Below are 26119 nucleotides of genomic sequence, written 5' to 3'. Positions count from 1 at the left end.
TTTTCATCTCCGTCATATTATCTGCAGGGACTTAAAAGAGACGATTTCGGAAGATGACTTTCAAAATGGGTCAGTCCCTTGGAGATCTGCCAGAAGTATGACAGGCAGAGAGACTCTATTTCAATCTGCTGTCACAGATGACAACAGACCTCGCCCATAAGTTTTACACCACCTTCTCTTCCAGACTACAACTGAGTCCTTTGATGGTGCAATGACAGTTTATTAAGAGCACTGTAACTAAAGTAAACTTCAACGAACGAAGTTGGGGCATTTTTTCGCCTTTATTGATAGGACAGCTGAAGAGAAACAGGAAGCTTGGGGAGCAGAGAGCAGGGGAAGACAAGACATGCAGCAAATGGTCGAGGCCTGGAGTTGAACCAGAGACCTCTGTGATGCCTCTGTTCATGGGGCACACTGATCAGATTTGCAAGACTTATACTTTTTGCTGGATGTCGGCGCACAACGCATCAATCTCAACAGAGCAGATCGAGCGGGACACGAAATCAGGCTCCAAAACAACATTAAAACATCCGGTTAATTTTTAGAATAAAACACTCGGTGTTATCACCAGATCATATTTCACTTAACTACAACAACAAACCGTCATGATGAGGGGAGCCTGGCCTGGAGTCAACAGGTCAGAGGTTTTCAGAGGACCATAAAGACAACATGGATGAAGAGAGGAGGAAGAAAATCCTTCATTCAGTAATTACTATGGGACCCCTTGGTCACATGACTCCAGCTGTCCGGCGGTCCTGCTCAGTGCTGCGTTCTGAAATCATAACCAGTGGGTGTTGACAGACAAAAGAGCACGGAGCCGGACTGCAACAGATCGGATACGGACTGAACCTGTATCTGGTGGAAGTCCCGGGGTTAGACCGCTAGGCCACTGGCGCCCCTTTTTTTTTTTTTTTTTTTGTAGAATAACTATTTCATAATTTCATCATGTATGAATCCTTTATATCTTAGACAAAGCTTCAGCCCTCACTCTACCCAAAATAAAGCACTGCCCACACTGAACTCATAGTTCAGGTTCTCAGGCCACCGGCCGGCCTACAGCGAGGTGCAAATAAATGTGAGTTTTGCTCCAGCCGCAGCATCTGAATTCTGAACAATCCTGTCTTTGTAATCCACCACGACTAAACATCAACACACAACAAAATGTACCGACCGTTGTCACCATGTCAACTTCAGTCCTGCTTCAGTTTGTTGCAGAGAAAAGCAGTAGAATTGAAAGCAGTGTCTAAGCTAAAAAAAAAAGAAAGAAAAGGACATCCTTTGTGCTAAAACTCATTTATCAACAACTAAAGACAAGCATGAATTGCATCTTGGAGCAGAGAAATAGACCTGGGCTGAAAGGGGACGGCCTCAGTAGTTTAGAAATGAGTTTTAAAATGCTGAGTTGTAACGCTGTGTTGTAAAAACTAACACTTGTGATGATCTTAATGGTCTACAGCAGGGCAGCAGTCCAAGCAGTCTGAATCCAACTTTTTATGCTTTTTTAAAGAATTATACAGCAGAGCTGGAGCCGTCTTTGTTGTCGGAGGTTTGCCAGCTTGCATCAATAACCAAAGCAGATCTTGCACCAAAATGTGCAAAGATATTCCTAAGGAGGAGGAGGAGGAGGCTATTTTCTAACCCTTACTCTTTAAAGACATGTGTTTCAGGATGATGTTGCAATAAATTAATAAGATGGTGTGTACTGTGTGCATACACTTAAAGCTTGATTAGCTGGGTGCCAGAATGAAGAGCCAGGTACGCTTAATACCAGCGACAACTCCAATAATTACCCTGCACACACGAGGGGCAAATAAAGAGAGCTGGCATCATATAGGTGTGCTATAAATCAATTAAACCACCAGAGGAAAACTCCTCTGTGATGATGAAATGACAGCGTTCAATCACTAGCCATAATAAAGGTGTGCTTCAGCAGAGATGTTCCCACTGAGCTGTACACCAAACTGCTGTTTGTCAAAGTCAATGATCCACAGAAACATAGAACGGCTTTATAGTCAAACTTTGTCAAGAAGAACACAAAGAGAAAAGATATTTGTCAGATATCTGTTTAAATATTTTAACCTGGGGGGGCTAACACAGACATCATTAATACTGTAATCATTATTCAAGTAAAATTAATAAGTTAGAGTTTATGGTACAATATTTACATAACTAAAGTCACTCGACAAAGCGCTGATGGGTCTTCGTTTTGGTCCAAATTGTTGATTGTAAATCATGACCCAGCAGTTTCACCGAATCTAACGAGCACAATGATCTGACTTTCCTTCATGCACCAGGAGAACATGGACAAATGCCTGCTGCGCTTCTGATAAGCTGTTCCTGTCCACTGTTTGACTCCAACAAATTAGCCCTCAAAGACAAAGAAAGAGCAGTGAGCAGGAGCAAAACAGGATCCTTCCACCATGCCAACGGGGCAACAAGTTGTCGCCTGATTTAACACCCTTGACATTTAGGTGACCGTATATCACACAACTTCAATGTCTTATTGTTTTTCCTCCTTACAAAGAAAAAGTGTGTAAAACAGGACAACACAAAGGATGTGTTATTCTGCACACCGTATAAATGTCAGAAACTACCAGTTTGTTATTTGAAACCATTTTATGTGTCTTTTATAAAAGCCTCCATTTTTGATGCCAAACTGTCTTTCAAAGACTCTATTGAATGCACTGATGCCCATCTGTTTGGCTCAGTGCAACCTGTTCTTGTAATTTGTGATGTACGCTTTTTTTTCCATACAATTTTAGTATCCCTTTCATTGCACTGTGTGTGTGTGTGTGTGTGTGTGTGTGTGTGTGTGTGTGTGTGTGTGTGTGTGTGTGCGCGCTTATTTTTGGGAGCAGGCATTGCTGTATTGAAAAAAAGTGTCTGCATTGTTTGCACAGTGCTACCAACTGGTGTCTGCAGAGCTCTGCATGATGATGAGCAAACAACTCTCTAGTAACTCCAAGAAAGGCTGCAGATACAGCAATATGAAAGCTCCCCTTACTGCCTCTCTGCTTCAAACAAAAGGAAAACTGAAAGGCCCCGGATAGGGACGACGGGTAGTCCTGCCCCAAAAACCTTGACCAAACTACAGAAGGAGGAGCCCCAGTGATTCACAATGATCCAGCACTAATGAAGAATTTGTCTCTGCTTTGTTTTACACCAGGCAGTCTATTTGTCATCATTAGCCTGACTTATCTGATTGCTCTCATCATTATTTACTCAGTGCACTTGTGTCCAAGTTTCTCTCATTGTTACAATTACAGTAGCAGATTGTAAACATGTTAATGTGATGTAGAGCTGCCATAATCAATCAATTAAGCAAGTCAAAGACAGCCACAGGATGAATATTGTGGCACCAAATGAACAGCTTTTGCAACTTTGAGTGAAAAAGTTGCTTGTGCAAGCTTCTTAAATATACATGTTTGCAGTTTTTTTGCCACAAAAAGTCTGGAGTTTGAGTTGTTTGTCTCATTACAGACATCATTTCAAGACACCATGTCCAGCTCTGGAAAACTTAAAAAGCATCACTGTGGCCAAAAATTCAACCAACCAATTGTACATATATAAATAAAAACATATGACCAGTGGTGGACAACAGTGTTGCCAACTTAGCGACTTTGTCTCTATATTTACGAGTTTCCAGACCCCTCTAGTGACTCTTTTTCAAAAAAGCAACTTGCAGAAAATCAAGCCACTTTTTCTGGTGTTTAATTGAGACTTTTGGAGACTGACTTGAAAGCATGTATCGTTCTTACTCTTCTCAACAACAGTGGATGCTGCAAGTTGATGCGAGTCCCTCCTAGCTGCATTCAGAGCAGAAGGCGTTCATCCCTCAGCATCCAGACTTCAAATGTATCACGCATGTACAAAGCATAGATACAAAGACACTGCTGGCTGACCCCGCCTACTGTCTCTTTTTGGTCCATTTAGATAGTTAGTGTAGATTGTATACAATAAACATCTTGAAAATGTTATGTTTAACTTTAATTTTCAGTAGGCTCCTAATTGTAGTTATAACATATTTAGGGTGTTTTTTAACCTCTTTTTATCTCTCCCTCAACTTTACACGTCTCTCCTACAGCATCCATGACAATTCAAATTGTGCAAATTAAATGATGACGTCATTTAGCGACTTCTAGCGACTTTTAGGACAGCCAACAGCTACTTTCCTCTCTGAGGAGTTGGCAACACTGGTGGTCAAAGTACAAGTCTTCATTACTTAAGTCAAAGTATAGATCCTCATGGACAAACATTAAAAGTGAAAGTTGTAACTTGAGTTAAAGTCCCGGAGTTCTTGCTTTTAAAAATACTTAAGTATTCAAACTACTTTTTAAAATATCTCAAAACGTATTTCACAAAGCATGAGTGCAGTCAAGAATGCATGGATGTACATTCTGCCACATTCTGTTTATCTAGAAAACATGATTTCAAATCTAAAAAGTATACCATGAATGAAATATGAACTAAGTTACTACAAGCACAGACAAGTTTAAAATGTTCATCTAGAATAAAAACCAGTGTGTTAGCTACAGACCTCCACATGTTTTCTCAGGTTAGATGGTGACGTATGGTCGGCTGTGATGAAGTTTGTGTGGTAAACAGATCAGAGATTTACAACAATACCAATCATTGTTTGTTTCAAAAACCTCAAAAGTGGATTTAAAATATGGCTGTGGTGCTTAGGTAGATAATCATCATCCTTCTCGGTTATAGCCCTCATCACCACGACTAAATGAACGGACTGATCTGAATAACATCTGATATGCATTTGCTCAACAGGGGTACGGCTACACCATTTAGATAAAGTACATGAACAGTTTACGGTCTTTGGGATCAGAAAAGAAAATTCCTCAGCTGACTTCAAAGCAAAAGTAGGGAGTAACAAGAGCATTGATAGAAATGTAGTGGAGTCAAAGTAATAAGTTCCCCCAAAAGATAATACTCAAGTAAAGTACAGATACTCAAAAAATGTACTTCAGTACAGTACTAAAGTAAATGCATGTTGTTACTGTCCACCAAGGAGCACAATCTTCAGTTGCAGCCCTGCAAATTAGCAGAGTGCAGCGTCTGTGTTGCATTGATTTTGAAATGTCTTCCATTAACCTGAATCCTGTAAGTTGTAAGTGTGAAGGACGTGAGAAAATCTATCAGAAAAAACAACAACTTTCTGTCTATGACTTTGGCAATCCTGTCCTTCTCTGCTTCAATAATGCAATCATGCCATACATCTCTGTCACCACATGGGCACACCCCTCTCCTGCAACCTTTACAGTCTCTCTATCACACACACACACAGGAACACACAAGGCTGCACACCTATCTAATGGAGAGAGTAGAGGTCCTGCATGGAGGATGTGAGGAGAATTTTAATAGGCTTGATCCTGTCCTGCTAGGCACTGCCACTTTCCATTCACAATGCAGGCAGAGGTAATTGGTTTCACCTATCCGATGGGACCTCAGTGTGTTAATCCATATACTGGTGTGCATCTGTGTCAACCCTAACCTCGCGTTGTGCAGAAAGTACAGCCTTTTGATGTAGTTTGCATGGCACTATTTGACTGCAACTCGATGCTAAGAAACGTGTCACAGAAGCAGGGAAAGAAAGCAGCAGAAAGGCATTTCATCACAAAGCACTCTCGCATAGCTGATGGGATCAAATTGTACGCGCAAACTACGCAACAAAAGCTCATGAGCCCACTCACTTGATGAAGTAGCTGGCTCCTTCGTCCGTGAAGCCCTCTTCCCATCCTCTTGGTAAATCTATAACACGAACACAAACACATTGAAGGAGCCTGCCACACACAGAAAGCACATTGCAGCACAGAAAACGTCCCCTTGGTATCCTCCAAATCAGATTATTTGTCGCGTACCTGACCGGATCATGTGTCCCGAGTTAACAGGTTCACCAGTGCGTGGATGTAGCCAAGTAGTGCTATGAGTTTTATCACTGCAAGAGAGAGACACCTGTTACTGGAAAGAGAATAAAACAACACAAAATGCACGGGGAGAAAGTAGTTTAACCCGGCTCACTTGATGAAGAAGACCCGACCATCTCTGCAAACTCCGTACGACCAGTGGTCAGGTAGGGTGTCCCGTCCGAGAGGTGCCGCCATGATCTCTCGTCTCCGGCTCGGCTCGTCCCCCCTCTCCCTCTCTCCGCAGACTTTCCCAGGGAGCCCAGTTAATACCACCACCGCTAGGGCTGCACGGGTTCTTTTTTTAAAGGGGAAGAATGCCAAAACCAGGGACTCTTTCAGGACTGTGTTTTCAAGTAATTAGAGCTGTAGAGGAACTGGTTCCCTGAAGTGGACTAGCCAGTCTACATGATAATTGAATCAAAGCTCAAACTTCTGCAATTGATAAGAAAACTAGAGTGTAGAAAAGAAATATAGTACAGTAGTGTTCGGCACTGGATCAAAGCTGGGATTAATGGGTTTGGCACAAGCATAACACATTAAAGTACTTACTGTTTCCACCAGCTTTTCAGTGCTATAGCTTGAATTATTATTATTATCATTAGCAGCAGTGTCCAATTAACCAAGAGCACAGTTATAGAAGACAGTAATAGAAAATAGTTGGTCTCAAACAAGAAAAAAGATACATGCTTAAGGACAATCAACAAGGCATAACACACATTTCTATTTATTGATCTATTGTATTGCAAATATTAAATTGTAAATTGTAAATTATTCCATAACATATCTTATTATATTCATCTATGTGCACTCTGGCTTAGGTTAATTTAACTAATTTCATGTCTTTAAAAGTACATCTTTACCTTTCTATGTACAGATAGTATTTTTTATTTCTATTTAGAATTTTTGGATTTGTCTTTAGGTTTCTATATTTATTGTCCTTACTGTCTTGTTGTGTCCTTACTGTCTTGTTGTTAAGTACCAGTGTTCCATTCACCACATCAAATTGTGTGTGCAAGCTCACCTGGCAATAAAGCTTTCTTGATTCTTGAATCTTGAAAAGAACAAAACAAAACATTGCTGCTCAATAACAAGAGCCAAGATATAGCAGGTAAATTCAATAATAATACTAATCACGAACTTTAGAGACATGTAATGTGCAGGAGGAACCATGAGCTTGTTGAGTGGCCATCCTAATAAAAATATTCAGCACAAAGCCAAAGCATTAATGTCTTCAACCAAGTTATATTAATTTTGAACAGGTGGGATTTTAATCAGTTTTGGCTCTTATGTTAGTCATGATATCAGAGTTGTTGTAAAATGTTCAAAAACTGTGACAGAACTCAAATTATAAGATACCTGCTTCTACTTGTGTCATTTTCTGAAAACACATTTTGAAATGGACAAAATGTTCCAATTTTTATACGATTTATATAACTTATATATATAACTTGTCTAAGGAATTCAAAATCACACACAACCCTTATGTAGGCCTACATGATGATTTAAGTTCTTCATTGATTACCGGAAAGTCCAAGTATGGAAAAAAAAAACCTGCACAACCACAAATTATACCAAAAAGGGACTCAAAAATCTCTGTACAAATGAATACACACATTACCTTGAGAGCATCTCAGTTTTACAAGGTCTGTGTTGACTGAATGCTTGTGCATAAATTGTATACCGGAAGCTTTAGCTGAAGTTTGTCACCTTCACTGCAGTCACGCTTTGAGGACAGAGAGCCTGTCTGGCCATGACACATTACAATAATGCTTACACTGCATCAAACAGACCTGCCCAATTTACCAATGCTGCCCATAAATTCCGATGGTCTTTGTGAGGGGAGGCAATGTTCAAAGTCACAGTAGTGCTGGCACAGGAGGCATTCTGCTGAGCATTTAGAGACAATCAGCAAAGTGTCACTTCAACATGCCAGTACAGTCCTCTTTCGTTACAATTAATATGATCTGTGTTTGTAACATGATGTGCTTGAACCGGTGAAGGTATCTAGAAAAACTTGTCAAACAATCATGCAGAATATGAATGCATGCAGAACATATCTCCTGTTAGGTGTAGATGACAGTTTATGTGTCCTCTATCTGAAAGGACAACGCCGCTGTACTGTAAGGGTGCACATCAGTGAGCCGAGAGCAGCAAGCATCAGTCAACATGATCAATATTTCATCTGTGATTCCCTTTTGGGGAGACTTTGTTTCAACATCCTCCTGTGTTTTAAGGCAGTGTTCTTCAAACACAGGGAGAGATAAAAAACTTCTTTAAAAAAACACTGAAGTGAGCTGCTGCTCTGAAAACTATTCACCTCAAACCTTGCTGTCTTACCGACTTGACGGTAAAGTTAAGAATAAAGGGAGTTTCACTGCTGTAGTGTGTTTTTGCCTCTGCATAGTGTCTCTGTTAAGTCACGGAATAACATGAAAAACTGAATACATAAATGTGGAAACGCACATGTTTATACAGAGGCACAATGAGGCACAATGTTTGCATGAAATGGTCTTTTTCTCATTTGATGGTGTTGCAGTTGCTCACTGGTAGAGTCTGTCATCTCTCATTCAGAAGGTTGGGGGTCCCCGGCTCTGCTGTCTACATGTCAAAATGTCCTTGGGCAAACACTTAACACCAAACTGCCCCCAGTGGCCATGCCGGTGGTGTGTAAATGGGATTACTTAACACTGATGGGTGTTTTACATAGCAGTCTCTGCCTTCAGGGTATGGATGTGGTGTGAATGGATGAATGTGACATGTAACGTGAAACCGCTTTGAATGGTCAGAAGACTAAAGAAAGCACTATATAAACACAGTCCATCTACGATGGACAACCAAAGCAAGACCTTCCACCACTACTAGTATATAATAAACAACATTAAATCTCATGTATGATACAATGTCTGTCTATTATCCCCATTATTCTGTACCAATCTGTGTCTAACTTAAAAAGAACACACTGAACTTGTGAACAGCACACACACGTAACATTCTGTATTCTTGCTAGATCAATGTTCTGAATTGTAAAGCAGGAAATAGAGGAGATCTGCAACAGGCATAAATACATAAATACTGTCTGGATAAATCAATAATACCTCTGTATCATTGATATTGTTGTACATATTTGAAGTAATATGATGCACGATTAACTTGTTGTATATTCTGCAACCAGTCTGCAAATGAAGCACATCACATATACTGCAGTGTAATCATTTCACATCCCCACTCAATTGCTTTTATTTGACCTTGCTATGATTTATCATCATCCCCCACTTTACAAACAACCACACACACACACACACACACACCCTTCTAATTCTTATTTGCACACAAATACACACATAGTTGATGCAGTCCAGTGCAGCTCTGCAGTACGGTCTCTGCTGCTGCTGATTCCTACCTCTCGCCTGCCAGGGGCTCACAATGCAGCAAGGTGACTCAATGTTATTGTCTTCTCCTCAGAGAGCCTCCTCCTGCTGAATCACAGCATACCGAAGGTGCTGAAAATGTAATAGAGATTCTCTCATGCTTTTCTGTCTTTCATCTCTTCAGTATAGAATAGGCTGGGCCTTAAACTGTCTGGCACATGCCCACACAGAAAATCAATAACATCTTTTCTGAAATGCATTTTTTTCCCTCTAAATGAGCCCTGAATCTGAGCAGGGTAAGGCACATAAAGGAGTGTGTGTGTGTGTCTCAAAATACCTGCATTATTACATGACAGAGTAATATTTGGACAATATCCTCCTTTTTATACCATCCAGCACATTTTATCATCACAGAGTTGTTGATTAAAAAGAAAGTGCTGATCTTCCCCATCTGCTCTAGCTTTCTTTCACTTTTTCCTGGTTGAAATCTATGACAATGATTAATTGCCTTCCAGCTCATTGAACTATCACACTGACACCTACAGGGCAGGGATGTTATATTTAGTTAGAAGCCAACTGGTCCAGATTAAAAAAAATGGATTCACTGTCTCACTGTACCTGCCAAGCCTCATAAATAGCCTTTTTGGTTTTTAGCACTCACAGTTCCAATAGAAAGCCAATGTTTTTATAACTCCTGCAGCAAATTTATGCCCCCTATCCAAGCTGGTCGGAGCAGCTGCTGAAACGAGTGGAGCTCTCGTTAAAACATTTTATATCTTTTTTAAATGCATGGTTCATAGTAAAACTCAATGAACAGAACAACTAGGTTAATAAACATGTTTTAGTTGGCATTAATCAGGCATTAATTATCGCCTTTCCTCCAACCTACCGAACATGCAATTATTTTTATCTGAGGTGCCGTACAGTGAGGATCTAATGTATTCATTCACACAGCAACATTCTGACAGCAGCAGTCTATACGGCTTAGTGTCCTGGACTCTTGACATGTGGGATTGAACCGTCAAGTCTGCGATAAGTGGATGACCCGCTGTGATTCCTGAGGCACAGCCAAACAATGATTAATCGGTCACTGTGAGGGTTGTTTTTAACCTGCCACTGTGGGCTGTCCACCGGTCATGTGACTGTATACAAGCAGCTCAGTTAACCAACTTTGTGTCTCTGTCATGCAAAAATGACAGAGACGGAAATTACACTCAAACATGTTTGTGTATGGAGACTAATTAGAAAGCAGGGAATATAAATCAATTCCATGTGATGGCGTTGAAATTACCAATTTGGATTGATTGTTTCATAATCATAATCATAATTATTTACAAAGCACTTAGTGTTGATTCAATTCAAGAACTGACATACATTAAATTGTATAAAACATAACACTAAGTTGGGGTATTTGCACAAAAAACATTACTTTGTAAAGTGTTGACTTCTTTCAGGTGACTGCAGTACTGCTCATTTCTTTGTGTGTATTTAGAGGACTCTCAGAAGCACCTTGGTTATCAGCCTGCTGAAGAGACCACAGAAAAGTGTGTTCCCATCTGTAGGTACAACACAAGGTCCCATGTAAGATACTTCTTCTACCACAGTGGGCAGGTCTGAGGTGAGAGGTGAACTTGTACCCATTAATCACAGAATGCAGCTACCAGAATTGAGTGAAAATTGAGGTTTTATTCAGTTTTGATCAACTCCTTTACTGTTAGAGGTGTGTTTCTATTACATATATTTCCATTTTGTTTTATGTCATATGTACTTACCGGACAGCTATCCAATAGGTAAATACTTCTCTGCAATTCATCCTTTACATAAAAACACATGAACACTTTAAGAAATAACTAAACTATAACTTAACTAAATTAGCAAAAAATAAGCTCTATATACAGAAAAAATGTTTCTAATACATACATTTATCAACAGCAATTTGATGGGATACACTATTATGGACACATTTAGGGTTAGGGTTAGGGTTAGGGTTAGGGTTATGAATAGGGTTAGGGTTATGAATAGGGTTAGGGTTAGGGTTAGGGTTATGAATAGGGTTAGGGTTAGGGTTAGGGTTATGATTAGGGTTAGGGTTATGATTGGGAGTTGGGATTAGGGACCTCAGGGTTAGGGTTAGGGTTAGGGTAAGGGTTAGGGTTAGGGTTAGGGCTAGGGTTATGAATAGGGTTAGGGTTATGATAAGTCAGCTTTATACACTTTTAATACACTTTACTGTGTTGTAGACCGCTGTGTCTAGTTCATGTTTATGTTATTCCTGTTATTCCCCTTACATTACTTTTACTTTCATACTTTAAGTAGTTTTGAAACCAGTAATTTTATACTTGAGGAAAAGCTTGAGTTTATACTTCAACTTCTACAGAAGTTTTTTTAACCCCTAATATCTATACTTCTACTTAAGTAATAGATGTGAATACTTTTGACACCTCTGCAGGCAAAACATTTACAAACAAATTTATTTTCTTACCACTTTGACAGTTTATATTGTTTTCATTTTGATTTTGATTTTGTTTCCTTTAATGTAAATTCGTGGTTATTCGTGGTATATAGGATATATATATATATATATATAAATAAAATGTATTATTTTTAACATTATTATTATTATTATTATTATTATTATTATTATTATTAAATCGCTAACAGTGCATCACTTTATTGAAAATTAAAATTAAAATAAATATAAGAAATATATGACAGAGAACACTATGAAACAACTTTCTCCCTTATAATAATATTTGTTGAGCTGACCTTCAATTTTTCCTTTAATTGATGAGATCAGAAACAAGAAGTAAACGCCCACCTGCTCTGTCGTCATCTCGCCACGTACTGTTCAGTGCAACCTAACTACCCAGCCCTTTTGACGGACAGCTGAACTGACCAATGAGGTCAACGCTGCCTCGCGCTCAACCTACTGAGCTGACTAGCGGGTTAGCTAGCTGCCGACACATACAGGTCCAGCTGCGAGGAAGCGACGGGAGGAAAGCAGCACAGATGAGATTCAGGATTCACAATAAAGTGAGTTAATGGTTGACACGCATATATAGAGCCTTGTAGTTAATTCTTTTGACACTATGTTTATAGTTATGTGTGTGTAACGTTAGCTTCGCTGCCCAGACTGACAGCTTACCCCAGTGTTAAGTGCCTGATTCTCATTAGCCTGATCTGTCAGTGTGCTAAAGCTAAATCAACAGCTACCTCTGCATATTAGCTAGCCAGTCATTTACAGTCAGCTACACTAAGCTAAAAAAGATGCTTAAATTGATGCAAATGAGGAAGATATCCACAAAACGAACGCTGTACACCTTGTTTGTTTATTTGTAAACATTGTTGTAGTCATTAATGCTTCAAAAATGTCATTATTCTAACGACATCTGTGCTAATGTACAGATGTGCTGGAGCCGAGCCCTCCTCACTGGCTGGGCTCTGCTGCTGGTCCAGCTGCTGTGTTTGGAGGCTGTGCCCATCAGTATGGACAAGACTAAAGTCAAAGAGGAGGAGAAGAAAAATGAAGAGCCACCAGCTAGTGTGGTAAGAAGACAGAACATAAACACACTCTTATTATATTGCCTACAAATGTTGTGAATTCATCTTAAAGAGAGATCCCTTGTCTTTTGTTTGCAGTCTAATGTGGCAATGACTTGTATTCTAAACCTGTACAGATACAGTGAAATGTTAAATTAAGTTGTTTTCTGTCCTTATCTAAAAACAGATCAACTCAACTCAAACTTTATTTATAGAGTATGTTTAATACAACCCGGGTTGACCAAATTGCTGTACAGATCAAAAAGCAGCACAAATGACAAACATTAAATACAATACAATACTAAAATACAATACTAAAATACAATACTAAGATACATAAACACAGTGTAAATATATAATAAAATAAGATAGAATCAAATAAATTATGCGAGATGTCCGCTCCTCCTCCTCAACTACAAATCCCTGCACGCCCTTGCCCCCCAATACCTGGCTGACCTCCTCCACCAACACACTCCATCCCGGAATCTATGGTCTTCGGCCTTGGGTCTCCTCTCCATCCCCCGGACTAAGCTGTGGACCTTTGGGGACAGAGCATTCAGTGTGGCAGCCCCCACTCTGTGGAACTCTCTCCCACCCTACATCCACAGCGCCCCAACCCTGGACACTTTTAAAAAAGCAGTTTTCCTCCCCACTTACCCCCCAGACCCCCTACCTGACCCTGTGAAGCGACCTTGGGTTTCTTGAAAGGCGCTATATAAATTCCAGTTATTATCATTATTATTATTATTTAAAAGCCAGGGAGAAGGGTGTCTTAAGAGAGGATTTAAAAACCTCAATTGATCCCGCAGAGCGGATATGCCAGGGCAGGTTGTTCCAAAGCCGAGGGGCAGCCGCCACATCGGTCATCTTTCGTTTTAAGCCTTGTTTTGGGATTGGCCAATAATAACTGACCAGACGATCTAAATGTTCCAGCAGAGACATGAGTATAATGAGTTGCAGTAATCCAGTTGAGTGTTAATAAAAGCATGGATTACAGCCTCAAGATCTCTCTGTGGCAGCTACCTTTTTAGATATGTGATCTTGCTTTGTTATTAAACAAATGTTCTACCTTTTGTTCAACTGCACAAAACCTACACACTGGTTCTCTGCAGTTTGTCAGTATGAAACGTGTCTTCCTGTTTTGTGCGTGATACAGGACACTTCCCTTTTGGGTGAAAGACATCAGAAAGAGTAGCTCTGTTCATTTGAAAAGTGCAGTAAATACAGTTTAAATTCACCCTTCTCCAAAGACAAACCAGCTTAGATTTCTTTTAGTTGCAGCCCTGATGTTATGTAGTTGTGTGACTGTTAAACAAAAGAGAGTCGGGTAACCGAATCCAGACAAATTTACATGCAACATTGTCTGGTGTCTTATTGCAACACAATTAAATGACCACAATGAGACTGCACTCTACTTACAAGCCTGCAAATCCAGTTCATCATCAGCAACTGCTCCAGGTGTTGTACCTTTGTCAGAGCACTCAGAGGCTTAGTCAGGTGTCACAGTTAAATATTGACATGTTAGCTGAGCAAGGCATATTGGTGTTGTCCTGAGGGAAAGATGCATACATAACAAGGTTTTTAGTGGAGAATAAGAAGTGGTCTTTAAAGTAAAACACATGTTACATACAGCAATTTGTAGATGGTAGTAATAAAATGTAAAGACGCTCATGATAGAACCTGTCATTTGAACACCTGGAAGTGTTATGTTGGTATGCGACACATATCCAATGAAAGGAAAATATTCAGTGAGGCCTATTTGAGCAGTTTGCCATACATCAGCTCCTCTCAAAGAATAACAGTAGAGTTTTTAATGCTGTTTGATTTGTAATTTCTTAGGACACTGGACTCCACTACGACCGCTACCTCAGAGAAGTCATCGATTTTCTAGAGAAAGACCAGCACTTCAGAGAAAAGCTCCACAACACAGACATGGAAGACATCAAGGTATTCTACTTTTCTTTTCTTTATTCTTATCAGAAGGAATTTTCCACCAGCAAACTCTGAGTAAACTAATATTACAGCATCATAGGGACTGAGTTCTCATTTCACTGAGTGCTATGAAGAAATAGTCCAAATCCAGAAATACATCAGGAGTTTTTGTCCACTGAAACATGTATTTATGGTTTTCTGAATACTGGAAAATGAAGTTATTTTGATGACATTTTCGATGCATTAAAATTATTATTACAATCACAACCAACAAGTCTTAAATCGCACTAAAAATTTTAATTTTCCATGTAAAATACAGCAAGGAAAGCTTGCCAAAGAGCTGGACTTTGTCAGCCATCATGTCAGAACCAAGCTGGATGAGCTGAAGAGGCAGGAAGTAAACAGACTGCGGACTCTGATTAAGGCCAAGCAAGACATTGAAGGAGGGAATGGTAAGCTTACATTCGAATTTAATGTGGATCATTATTAAGAAAATGCTGAGTTATATTTCCATACATGCTTCTTTTTATATCTTTCATTACTCCCTGCAGACATAGCCGTGGACCACCAGGCTCTGCTGAAACAGTTCGAGTACTTGAACCACATGAACCCACATACATTTGAGGTGGACGACCTGGATCGGCTCATTAAATCGGTAAATGTCTTTGTTACTTTATGACATACAAGAAGGATATGTTCCCACTGTGTGATTTGTGAGCAAACACAAGGCAGACAAAAATGAATCATTATAGAACTAGAACACCTGAAACAGGATAACACACAACTCCTGCATTTATGTCATCACCAAACCTAAAGGCAAATGCATGACCTCAAGTTTCCTTTTGAAATAGGGAATGCAGTTGTAAGTGTTCAGGTCTGCAGTGTCATAATGGGGACAGCTCTTTCATTAGCAGCTTAATTGTCAGGAGAGTTTTTTCATTCCTACAGAAATAGATACATTTAGGCCTGCTCCTCTCCTTCAGGGATGTTCCAAGACAGATCTGTGGTAATGGTAAATAGACTGTAACTCAACTCAAATCAACTTTACTTATATAGCACCTTTCATGCATACAAGCATGCAGCCCAAAGTGCTTCACAAAAGAACAGAGAGACTGAAAACAACAGAAAATCCTAAGATAAGATACTTAAAAATAAAAATAAAATCAATACAGTAAAATTAAGTAAGAGTAGAAAGCGAAATGAAAAATCAGTTAAAGTTAAAAATACCAGATAAATATAATAAATTAAAAGATAAATAAATGTTGCTCAAACAATGATTATGATAATGTCCTCATATAGCTCTCACACATACAGTACATTCATACGCTGATGGCATAATCAATCAATCAATCAGACTTTATTTATAAAGCGCTTTTCATACAATGACATTGTAACACATAGTGCTGTACATAAAAACAACTTGAAATAGAATAAATTAAGAAAAATATATAAAAAAGACCCCCCCATCCTGATCTCAACCCCAGCCCTGACCAAACCAACCCCACAATCCTAAGGTTAAGAAAATAATGTAAGCAACAATAATAGAATTAAAGTGGCTAAAATTTGAACTAGATAATTAATTAATTAATTAATTAATTAATCAAATAAATAAATACATAAATGAATGAATGAATAAAACAAGTTATAAGAATGAATGAAACTTAAAAGCGAGACTAAAAAGGTAGGTCTTGAGTTTGCAGGATCCATTTGTTAGTGGTGTTAATGAAACTGCATTGAGAACTTAGTTGATGGCGATGTTGTGCTGGACAGAAGTATAAGTAGAGGTGTTTTTGAGATTTTGACTTTGTTATTCATTAAATGGAGAGGACAGTCTCAGTGCATCAACACCATAACTTCCACCTTAGCAATAAAAGCACGATTTATTAAACAGATCTGAGAGGTTACAGGAGAGATATAAGGCTGTTCTACTGCATTGCATCAGACTGGACAGATATAGCTAATAAAGCGGCTGCTGAGTGTATATCTGAACAACATCCCAGACAGCTATTGGATTTCTGTCATTTTTATTTCAGTCCACAAAAAAAGCTTAAAAACCTTTTTCAAGACAGTGCATGATTATTGATCCACGTCAGAGAACCGCTCACTCGTATCAACTCTTCTTCAAGCTATTCATTACAAAGGTCTCACTACCAGAGGGGAGGGGGTTCTGTTTAATTATCACACTACTGTACATGTTTGCAGTTTCTTCTTTATAATTTATCTCCAGGATCAAAATGTTATACATAAGAGCACGTGAATGCTAGCAGCGTGTTCTAGCTGGATAAACCAGATGATGGAGCACCCTCTTGAGCACATGATACATAACATGGGACCTACAGAAAGTTTCCAATCAGTGTGAACAATGATGAAGTGACTTTGCTTGATAATCATAGAGACAGTGTCCACTGTGATGGATGGCCTATCTAAAGTACAGTCAGTGTTTCCCCTAGGTTTACAGCCTTGGGGGGGGGGGGGCACATTTATCGTATCATTGTGCTGTGATGTGTGTATGTGAGCGCACGTGTTTGTGTGTCTGTGTGCGCATCGGGGCGGAACTCTGCCATGCGATACAGAGAGCAGATGAGCAGAATGACATTTATGTAAATAAGATAAATAACATAAGGATATTTAGTCTGTTTAATAAAAGAACAAGTTTAAGACCTGATCTATAAGAGAGGTAACCCTCAATTACTTCTGCTGTGATCTGGCGATATATAGAAAATAAAATTTATTGAACTTCCAAGGGGGGCGGCTGCCGCTGTTGGCATGTTGGTTATAATGCCGAAATGACATGACAGAAAGTTAATGGAGCCTGGGAGGGGGAAAGTATTATAACTCTATTTCTAAATTAGCCTGCAGCATGAGAACATGGAATAATAATAATAATAATAATAATAATAATAATAATAATAATAATAATAATAATAATAATAATAATAACTTTATTTATATAGCACCTTTAAAAACAAAAGTTTATAAAGTGCTTTGACAAACAAAGCATGTTTCGAATAACAAAGTAAACCTTTTGACAGACAGGGAGCAGACAAGCTTAACATGATTTTAGATGTTGTATTTGACAAGGTTGTTTTTCATTATTCAGTTGTAATTTAAAAATGTGTTGTATCAATGTAAAAAAAAAACCATTGGAATAATACAGTGGCACAAAAGGGACACTGCAGGGCTTTATTTTTGTTTTTTATTGTTTTTTTTTAATCAAAGGCAGTTGGATGCCTCCGGTTTTGAAGCCTTTACAAAAGAAACATTTTATCCGAAAAACTATACAACCAGTAACAACATACTCTGAAGAAGCAAGGCGGCTAATTCAGTTCAAAATAGGATAACCCTATCTAACAGAATACAACATGAGGTTAAAGAGAATAAACATAAACAAGAGGGCCACGCCGACATTGTCGGTGCTCGGGCCCTAATTAAACAGAATTAAGTGGTGTGACAATAGACCAATGAATAATAGTTTAAGAGGTTTTTGAAGGATAAATAAATAAAATCTATAAGTAAATAGAAGCATTAAAAGGACAATAAAAGAGGTTTTCAGAATGAGAGGACGACATCACATCGGGAAAGTTAGAAAAAAAAGTGAAAAGGATATATTAGGAACATTAGAATAATGAATGAAAATATAAAATTTTAAAACAATTAATTAGTTGGATAAAAGCTTAAAATAATAATAATAAAATAAAAAAGCCTTACTTTACAGTGGGATATTGCTAACTCTCGCTCTTGCTAACCCCTGTGTTAAAGGCCACGAGCGATCTGGAGAACTACGACAAAGAGAGACACGATGAGTTCAAGAGGTATGAGATGATGAAAGAGCACGACAGACGGGAACACCTGAAAGGTCTCGATGATGATGAAAGAAAGAAAGAAGAGGAGCACTATGAAGAGATGAAGAAGAAGCATGCTGATCACCCGAAAGTCAACCACCCGGTAAGCCTGAGTCAGGGTCACTAAGATGTGACATCACACATACTTTACATGTACAATACAGTGCAGAGAAACTTTTATTGTCCCCTTTCCTTTTGCATATTTTATTTAGGAAATTATCGTCATTTAGTTTAAAGTATTGGAACTTGTAGCAACATTAAAAGACATTATAGTCCAGCTTTCATTTTAAAAAGATGATGCTTCCATGTTGCAGGGTAGTCAAAATCAACTGAAGGAGGTTTGGGAGGAAGCTGATGGCTTGGACCCTGAAGATTTTGACCCAAAGACTTTCTTCAACCTGCATGGTAAGACCTTCATTCTATGCCTCAGTACATAATCTGTAATCTGTAAAACATCCTTTTTATCATATTTAAAAAATGATGCACTTTATGTTGCAGACACCAATGGAGACGGCTTCTTTGACGAACAGGAACTGGAGGCATTATTCACCAAAGAGGTAACGCCTCTCTATCTAAGAAATGTGTTCTGTGTCAGTGAACGGTCTTTGTGCTGACTGTTTGTCTCTCTGATTTTAGCTGGAAAAAATATATGACCCCACCAACGAAGAGGACGATATGGTGGAGATGGAGGAGGAGAGGCTACGAATGAGAGAGCACGTTATGAATGAGGTGCAGTTAGTAACTCTCAGGGCCCTTTTATGAACTCTGGGCTTTGATTATGCACATAAATAGAGCCTCCCTTTCATGTGCATTAAATCTGCACATTATAATTTAATTATGTGGACTCTTGTCTTTGTCGTACTTTAGGTGGATTCAAACAAAGACAGGCTGGTCTCTTTAGATGAGTTCCTGGTTGCTACAAAGAAAAAAGAGTTCCTCGAGCCCGACAGCTGGGAGGTAATATACCACGTTTACGTTCATCATGTTTATGGTGTTTAAGACTTTTGGTAAATTTCTTGAGTGTCATCAAATCTACATTGTGTTCCTCAGACCCTTGAGCAGAATCAGGCTTACACAGACGAGGAGATGAGGGAGTTCGAGGAGCATCTTTCTCTGCAGGAACAGGACCTCCAGATGAAGGCTGTTGACCTCCAGAAACAGAGAGACGAGCTGGAGAGACAACAGGAGCAGCTCAATGACCAGAAAGTCGAGCTGCAAATGGTAAGGAGTAGGGATGTCAACAATTAATCCAGTATCGATGAATTTATCGTGAAGAACTTACTTGAACAAATTTTTTTTGTTTCGATTTTCTATCACATTGAACAAACATCATGTGGTCTTACATTTCGTTCAGCTATCAGGGAGGTGTATTTATTTTTTTTTATTTAAGTTTTTATTCAGAACAAAATTGAGACAAGTTTTGCAGCTAGTCAAAGCTGCAAAACATTTTTCAGAAAGTAAAGAGATACATAAAACAGGTATAAGACAGTTGTCTAAACATTCTTATAAAATGAGGTGGTAATAGTGGTGAGAGAAATAAATATTTTGTAAAAGGAAATTCAAAGCTCCGCAACATCGCCCGCCTCCGTCCCACTCTCTCCAAATCCGCTGCTGAAACCCTAATTCATGCTTTTATATCCTCACGACTCGACTACTGTAATAGCCTCCTGTATGGTCTTCCCTCCTCCCATCTACAAAAACTACAATACGTACAGAACTCTGCTGCCCGGCTACTCACCCACTCCCGCTCCAGAGACCACATCACCCCTGTCCTTCAACAGCTCCACTGGCTCCCCGTAAAACAGCGCATCCATTTCAAGATCCTGCTCACCACATACAAATCCCTCAATAACCTGGCCCCCCCATACCTCACTGACCTTCTCCAGTACTACCACCCCTCCCGCCGCCTCCGATCCTCTGACTCCAACCTCCTCACTCCCATTACTAAATCCAAGCACCGTACCTTGGGGGACCGGGCCTTTGCCATAGCCGCCCCCACCCTCTGGAACTCTCTCCCCCCACACATCCGTGCTTCTGACTCTTTCATTTAAGAAACAGTTAAAAACTTACCTTTTCAAACAGGCATTCCCCTCACATTAATTTTTCCACCTCTTCCCTTGTCGTCTGCTTGTCTTGTATGTCTTCATTTGTATTTATTTATTTATTTGTCTCTCTTGTAAAGCGTCTTTGAGTTATTTAAAAGCGCTATATAAAACTTAGGTATTATTATTATAAAGCTTGGCAATATCATTGCGAATAAAAGTAGTATGCTGGGATTGGTAAACAAATAGGATTGTTGTCATATACATTTATATACATGTAAACTCCCGCCTCCATGAAAATACTTAAAAACATATACCTGCACATGTACAAACCCACGTACCCATTCAGGCAAACTGATAAACCAGTAAAAGAATGTAAATAAGTTTAAAGTAAATACACTCTCACGTAAACGTGTACCCAATGTTACAGATTTAAATCATCACATACTGAGAAAAGAAGAAAAGTTATCAGTGAACAGATGAGGGAGGTGTTTAAGTTTAAAGCATGTTTTGATGTGAATCAGCTGACTGAAGGTGTTGCACACAGCGCCTTTTTTGCTCCACCGCCGGACTGATCATGACTGACTCGGTTGTACTCCCGGCTGACACCTGACCACATTCACATGCTTGTTTTTCTCAATAAGAACAAGTTGACAAAAAACTGGACACCGTGAGTCTGAAATATGTCTCTGTTCAGTTCTCTTGTTGTAGTCTGAGCCTTCACTTTTATGACTGTATGTCCACAAAGATTATGAGCCTGCTCCACATGTTGATATCCAGCGTGTTTAACATTTTGAACACCCCAATACGATCCGTAGCTATTCAATACTGTCAGTTGTATACATGTGTTGTGAAGGAAAATTTGATTCAGGGGAAAAAAAACATCTGGCATCATTTTTGTCATGGAAAGGTTTTACGTTTTTTTAATGATTAATCGTCAATTGATCGATAACATTTCCAAAGATCGATCACGGAAAATACTTGAAATGTACACTACCGTTCAAAAGTTTAGGGTCACCCAGACAATTTTGTGTTTTCCATGAAAACTCACACTTTTATTTATCAAATGAGTACAAAATGAATAGAAAATATTGTCAAGACATTGACATAGTTAGAAATAATGATTTTTAGTTGAAATAATAATTTTGTCCTTCAAACTTTGCTTTCATCAAAGAATGCTCCCTTTTCTGCAATTACAACATTGCAGACCTTTGGCATTCTAGCTGTTTATTTGTTGAGGGAATCTAAAGAAATTTCACCCCACGCTTCCTGAAGCACCTCCCACAAGTTGGATTGGCTTGATGGACACTTCTTGCGTACCATACGGTCAAGCTGCTCCCACAACAGCTCAATGGGGTTGAGATCTGGTGACTACGCTGTCCACTCCATTACAGACAGAATACCAGCTGCCTGCTTCTTCCCTAAATAGTTCTTGCATAATTTTGAAATGTGCTTTGGGTCATTGTCCTGTTGTAGGAGGAAATTGTCTCCAATCAAGCGCTGTCCACAGGGTATGGGATGGCGTTGCAAAATTGAGTAATAGCCTTCATTATTCAAAATCCCTTATATCTGGTACAAATCTCCCACTTTACCAGCACCAAAGCATCCCCAGACCATCACATTACCTCTACCATGCTTAACAGATGGCGTCAGACACTCTTCCGGCATCTTTTCACTTGTTCTGCATCTCACAAATGTTCTTCTGTGTGATCCAAACACCTCAAACTTTGATTCATCTGTCCATAACACTTTTTTCCAATCTTCCTCTGTCCAATGTCTGTGTTCTTTTGCCCATATTAATCTTTTCCTTTTATTGGCCAGTCTCAGATATGGCTTTTTCTTTGCCTCTCTGCCTAGAAGGCTAGCATCCCAGAGTCGCCTCTTCACTGTAGACATTGACACTGGCGTTCTGCGGGTACCATCTAATGAAGCTGCCAGTTCAGGACCTGTGAGGCGTCTATTTCTCAAACTAGAGACTCTACTGTACTTGTCTTCTTGTACTGTTGTGCACCGGGGCCTCCCACTTCTCTTTCTACTCTGGTTAGAGCCTGTTTGTGCTGTTCTCTGAAGGGAGTAGTTCACATCGTTGTAGGAAATGTTCAGTTTCTTGGAAATTTCTCGCATGGGATAGCCTTCATTTCTACGAACAAGAATAGACTGTGGAGTTTCATATGAAAGTTCAATTTTTCTGGCCATTTTGGGAGTATAATTGAACCCACAAATGTGATGCTCCAGATCCTCAACTAGCTCAAAGGAAGGCCAGTTTTACAGCTTCTCTAACCAGCAAAACCGTTTTCAGCTGTGCTAACGTAACTGCACAAGGGTTTTCAAGGTGTTTCTAATCATCCATTAGCTTTCTAACGCGATTAGCAAACACAATGTACCATTAGAACACTGGAGTGATGGTTGCTGGATATGGGCCTCTATACACCTATGTAGACATTCCATTAAAAACCAGGCGTTTGCAGCTAGAATAGTCATTTATCACATTAACAATGTATAGAGTGTATTTCTAATTAATTTAATGTTATCTTCATTGAAAAAAACAGTACTTTTCTTTCAAAAATAAGGACATTTCTAAGTGACCCCAAACTTTTGAACGGTAGTGTACATCCCTAGTAAGGAGGGATACACTGTTATTTGAGAAATGGATGAAAAAAAGATTTGCTGTTGTGGGTTACTGTAAGAGGTACGAGGTAAATTTGGCGAATTGCTCACATGCAAATATAAAGCAATATGTTCAATAGAAAGTACTTTTTTATGGTTTCATGCTAATGTTTCAATATAAACAAGTATCACTATCCAGATGTTGAATTTACCTCATCTAAATCTGTCGTTACAGGCTGTTGAGCAAATGGAACGGCTGAAATCACAGAAAGTACAACCCCCTCCTGAGGTTCACGGTGAGTGTTTATCAGGCCTCTTGGTTTCTCTTTTGACAGTTGTTCAATATCACCGGCCGACCTCTGAGAGTCTCACACTGCTTCTTTGTTACAGTCGAAGGAAACGCTGTTCCAGAGGTATATGCACTAGATAACCAGTTACATCATGAAGAAGACGCCCAACAAGCACATCAGGCCGCACCTCCAGCTCCTCAAGACACACCTCAGGAACATTATGAACCTCAACATCCAGACCTGGCCCAGCATGGTCTCCCTCAAACACACCAGGATCTGCCCCCAGGACACCAAGAAGCAGCACAAGGCCTGAATAACCTGCCGTAACGTATTAGCTATCAGAACTCCAGTGACCAGACGTTCGCAGCAGTTTCCACCTCCGTGTGCAGAGGAACGGTCCCTCCTGAGTAGTTTGCCTCTTAACCAGCATGACCTGGAGGTTTGGAGGACACTTGGGATGAAAGAGAGCAGAACAAAAGGAACCCCCCGCTGTTGTCCTTGGATCACATAACAGAATTGTAATAATTAAATGAACAATCAAGGACATACTTCTTAAACTGTGCAAACTTTTACAAGCAATGAAAACAGGATTGTTTGGTAATGCAGTTTTACAAAAAAAAAAAAACTGAATTTTGTTGAGCTGTCTTCACCTGCTGTCTGCTTTTTGAAGTAAAGCACCTTTTAAGATGAGCTACTGCCAGTGAGGCTGTTAAGGGAGTCGGGTGGAAACAGCAAGTTTTATTTTGTTATTTTGACTTTGATTTTCTGACGTAAAGAGGCCCCTGAAATCTCCCAATCTTACACGTGTGAACTGTCCTGAAATGAACTTTGCTGGACTGCATCATACAGTTGAAAAAATTAGCTCAAGAGACATATATTGAAATTTTATCAGCACATAAAGGTCAAATTAAGCTTTATACAAATTCCAACCAATTACAATGAATCAATTAACAGAGTTTAGTGCCCTAATTGGATGTTTCTTTTAAATATGATGCAGAAAGTTGAGTATCATTTGATCATAATCCACAAAACAGATTTGCAGAACGTCTCATGAGCTGCCGTCGTAAGCCGGTATTAACGTCCTAAGAGCAGAAACGCCACCACGAAACCAGGTCACCCAGAGTCCTTCTACGTAAGTCAAGAAATCATTTTACAAGTACTTTCTTTGAGTCGGTCATGGTTGCTGTCACACTCCGTAGCTGTAGAAAATGCGTGTTCTGCCAAAACAAACGTCAGGTACAGGACCAGTATTTGGGCCATACCTCGGCACGTCTCCAGCTCCTCACTGACTTTAATGTTAAATTAAAAAAATGATCATGAGTTCTTAAAAATAACAAACTCTTTCCCCCTTCTTTGATACCACTAAAGCCCCTCAGATAGTTATGAAATAGGAGATGTCTGACTAAACGTGGCCTCCGAAGTGTAAATTTGCATCGGTTCTCTTGATTGGATTTTGTTTTTCATGCACAAAACGTGTATGTATGGATTTATTTATAAGTTGATCATTATGGATCATGATTTTTAATTTGTTTATAGATACAGTTTTGGTGTTATAAATTAAGATGCAGGCTTTCTGGTGTCTTGCATCAAATATTTGGTTGAAGGAACTAATGGATTTCATAAGGTAGTTCATGTCATATGAAGAATTCATTCATGTCTTTTATAGTCTAAGGTTTGATTCTGTTGACGTTGTATTTGGCACCAGATGTCTGTAACTTGATCTTACTTTGAAACCTCACAGCATGGCTTATTTTCCACAAGAATGAGCGGGTTACAGTAGTCGCTGTACTTCCCAGGTTGATTTTCTCATGAGATGTTGTGATTTCTTTTGGTTTGCATCCAGTGTTCATCATGTCTGCCTTATTGTGGTTTTACTTTTTTTGAAAAGCATACATGGAGTTTTGTTTCCTGCAGATTCATTTGTTTTCTGTGTGCCAAGTGATCCTTCGAGACCGTACTGCATCATAATTTGCACAAAATGTACAGATGGCGTTTCTTGCTGCTGGATAAATTACAGTCATTTTACAAAACTGTACACCTCAGTTTAAGACAATAAAACAGATATGACCTTTCATCTGGTGTTACAGATTTGATCCTTGAATGGATGACAAAGCATACCAGTCCCTTAGACCAGGGGTTCCCAAACTTTTCAGCCTGCGACCCCCAAAAAATAGGTCCCAAAGACTTGTGACCCCTACTGTCCCTCGAAGTGGTTAAATGTTGCTTCATACTTCATTTACTTCAACTTCAAAATGAGTTTACCTACATAATTAACTATTAGCTAATCCTAACCCTAACTTAAGGAGTCATCTGGCAACAAAGAAAGGCAGGAAACTAATGAAATGTACTTATTTGCAGGGTTTTATTTCAAATGTAACTACATTTGTTGTCTATATATTTACAATAATGGGTAAAATAAGCACATTTAGATTACTGTAAAAAAAATCAAAAAATCTGGAAGACATCTCGCGACCCCCCCATTGGTGTCTTGCGACCCCTGAGGGGGTCCCGACCCACACTTTGGGAACCCCTGCCTTAGACCATGGGTTCCCAAACTTTTCAGGCCACGACCCCCCA

At 39.3% G+C, this 26119-nt stretch overlaps 2 protein-coding genes across 3 annotated transcripts in view; one reads left to right on the top strand and one right to left on the bottom strand.

The window, feature by feature from the left end:
- The window catches only part of plekha7b (pleckstrin homology domain containing, family A member 7b), a 90985-nt gene extending 83430 nt beyond the window's left edge, over positions 1-7555 (bottom strand). For both annotated transcript variants that reach the window (XM_034680069.1, XM_034680071.1), the window contains exons 1-4: positions 7540-7555; positions 6034-6216; positions 5874-5950; positions 5706-5763 (exon numbers count right to left, since the gene is read on the bottom strand). In XM_034680069.1, the coding sequence (XP_034535960.1) occupies positions 5706-5763; positions 5874-5950; positions 6034-6216; positions 7540-7550 (329 nt within the window). In that variant the 5' untranslated portion in view covers positions 7551-7555. The remainder of the gene's footprint in view (positions 1-5705; positions 5764-5873; positions 5951-6033; positions 6217-7539) is intronic.
- A 4606-nt stretch (positions 7556-12161) lies between these two features.
- nucb2a (nucleobindin 2a) lies at positions 12162-25616 on the top strand. The gene is made up of 13 exons (XM_034680078.1): positions 12162-12322; positions 12695-12835; positions 14669-14776; positions 15081-15213; positions 15313-15416; positions 18521-18706; positions 18918-19008; positions 19102-19160; positions 19240-19332; positions 19471-19560; positions 19654-19824; positions 23488-23548; positions 23643-25616. Exons 1-13 carry the CDS (start codon positions 12188-12190, stop codon positions 23867-23869), a joined length of 1599 nt encoding a protein of 532 aa, XP_034535969.1. The 5' UTR covers positions 12162-12187; the 3' UTR covers positions 23870-25616.
- Positions 25617-26119: the final 503 nt, after the last annotated feature.

This window comes from Notolabrus celidotus, chromosome 3 (genome assembly GCF_009762535.1).
Source record: "Notolabrus celidotus isolate fNotCel1 chromosome 3, fNotCel1.pri, whole genome shotgun sequence".
Classification (NCBI taxonomy): Eukaryota; Metazoa; Chordata; class Actinopteri; order Labriformes; family Labridae; genus Notolabrus; species Notolabrus celidotus.
Note: the sequence above shows the minus strand (reverse complement) of the source record. Positions and strands in the feature narration are given on the sequence as shown.

Coding starts and splice junctions, on each gene's coding strand:
- nucb2a (XM_034680078.1), top strand. CDS start 12,188: ATGAGGTCAACGCTGCCTCGCGCTCAACCTACTGAGCTGACTAGCGGG. Junction 15,417..18,520: donor TGGATCGGCTCATTAAATCG/GTAAATGTCTTT, acceptor CCTGTGTTAAAG/GCCACGAGCGATCTGGAGAA. Junction 23,549..23,642: donor ACCCCCTCCTGAGGTTCACG/GTGAGTGTTTAT, acceptor TCTTTGTTACAG/TCGAAGGAAACGCTGTTCCA.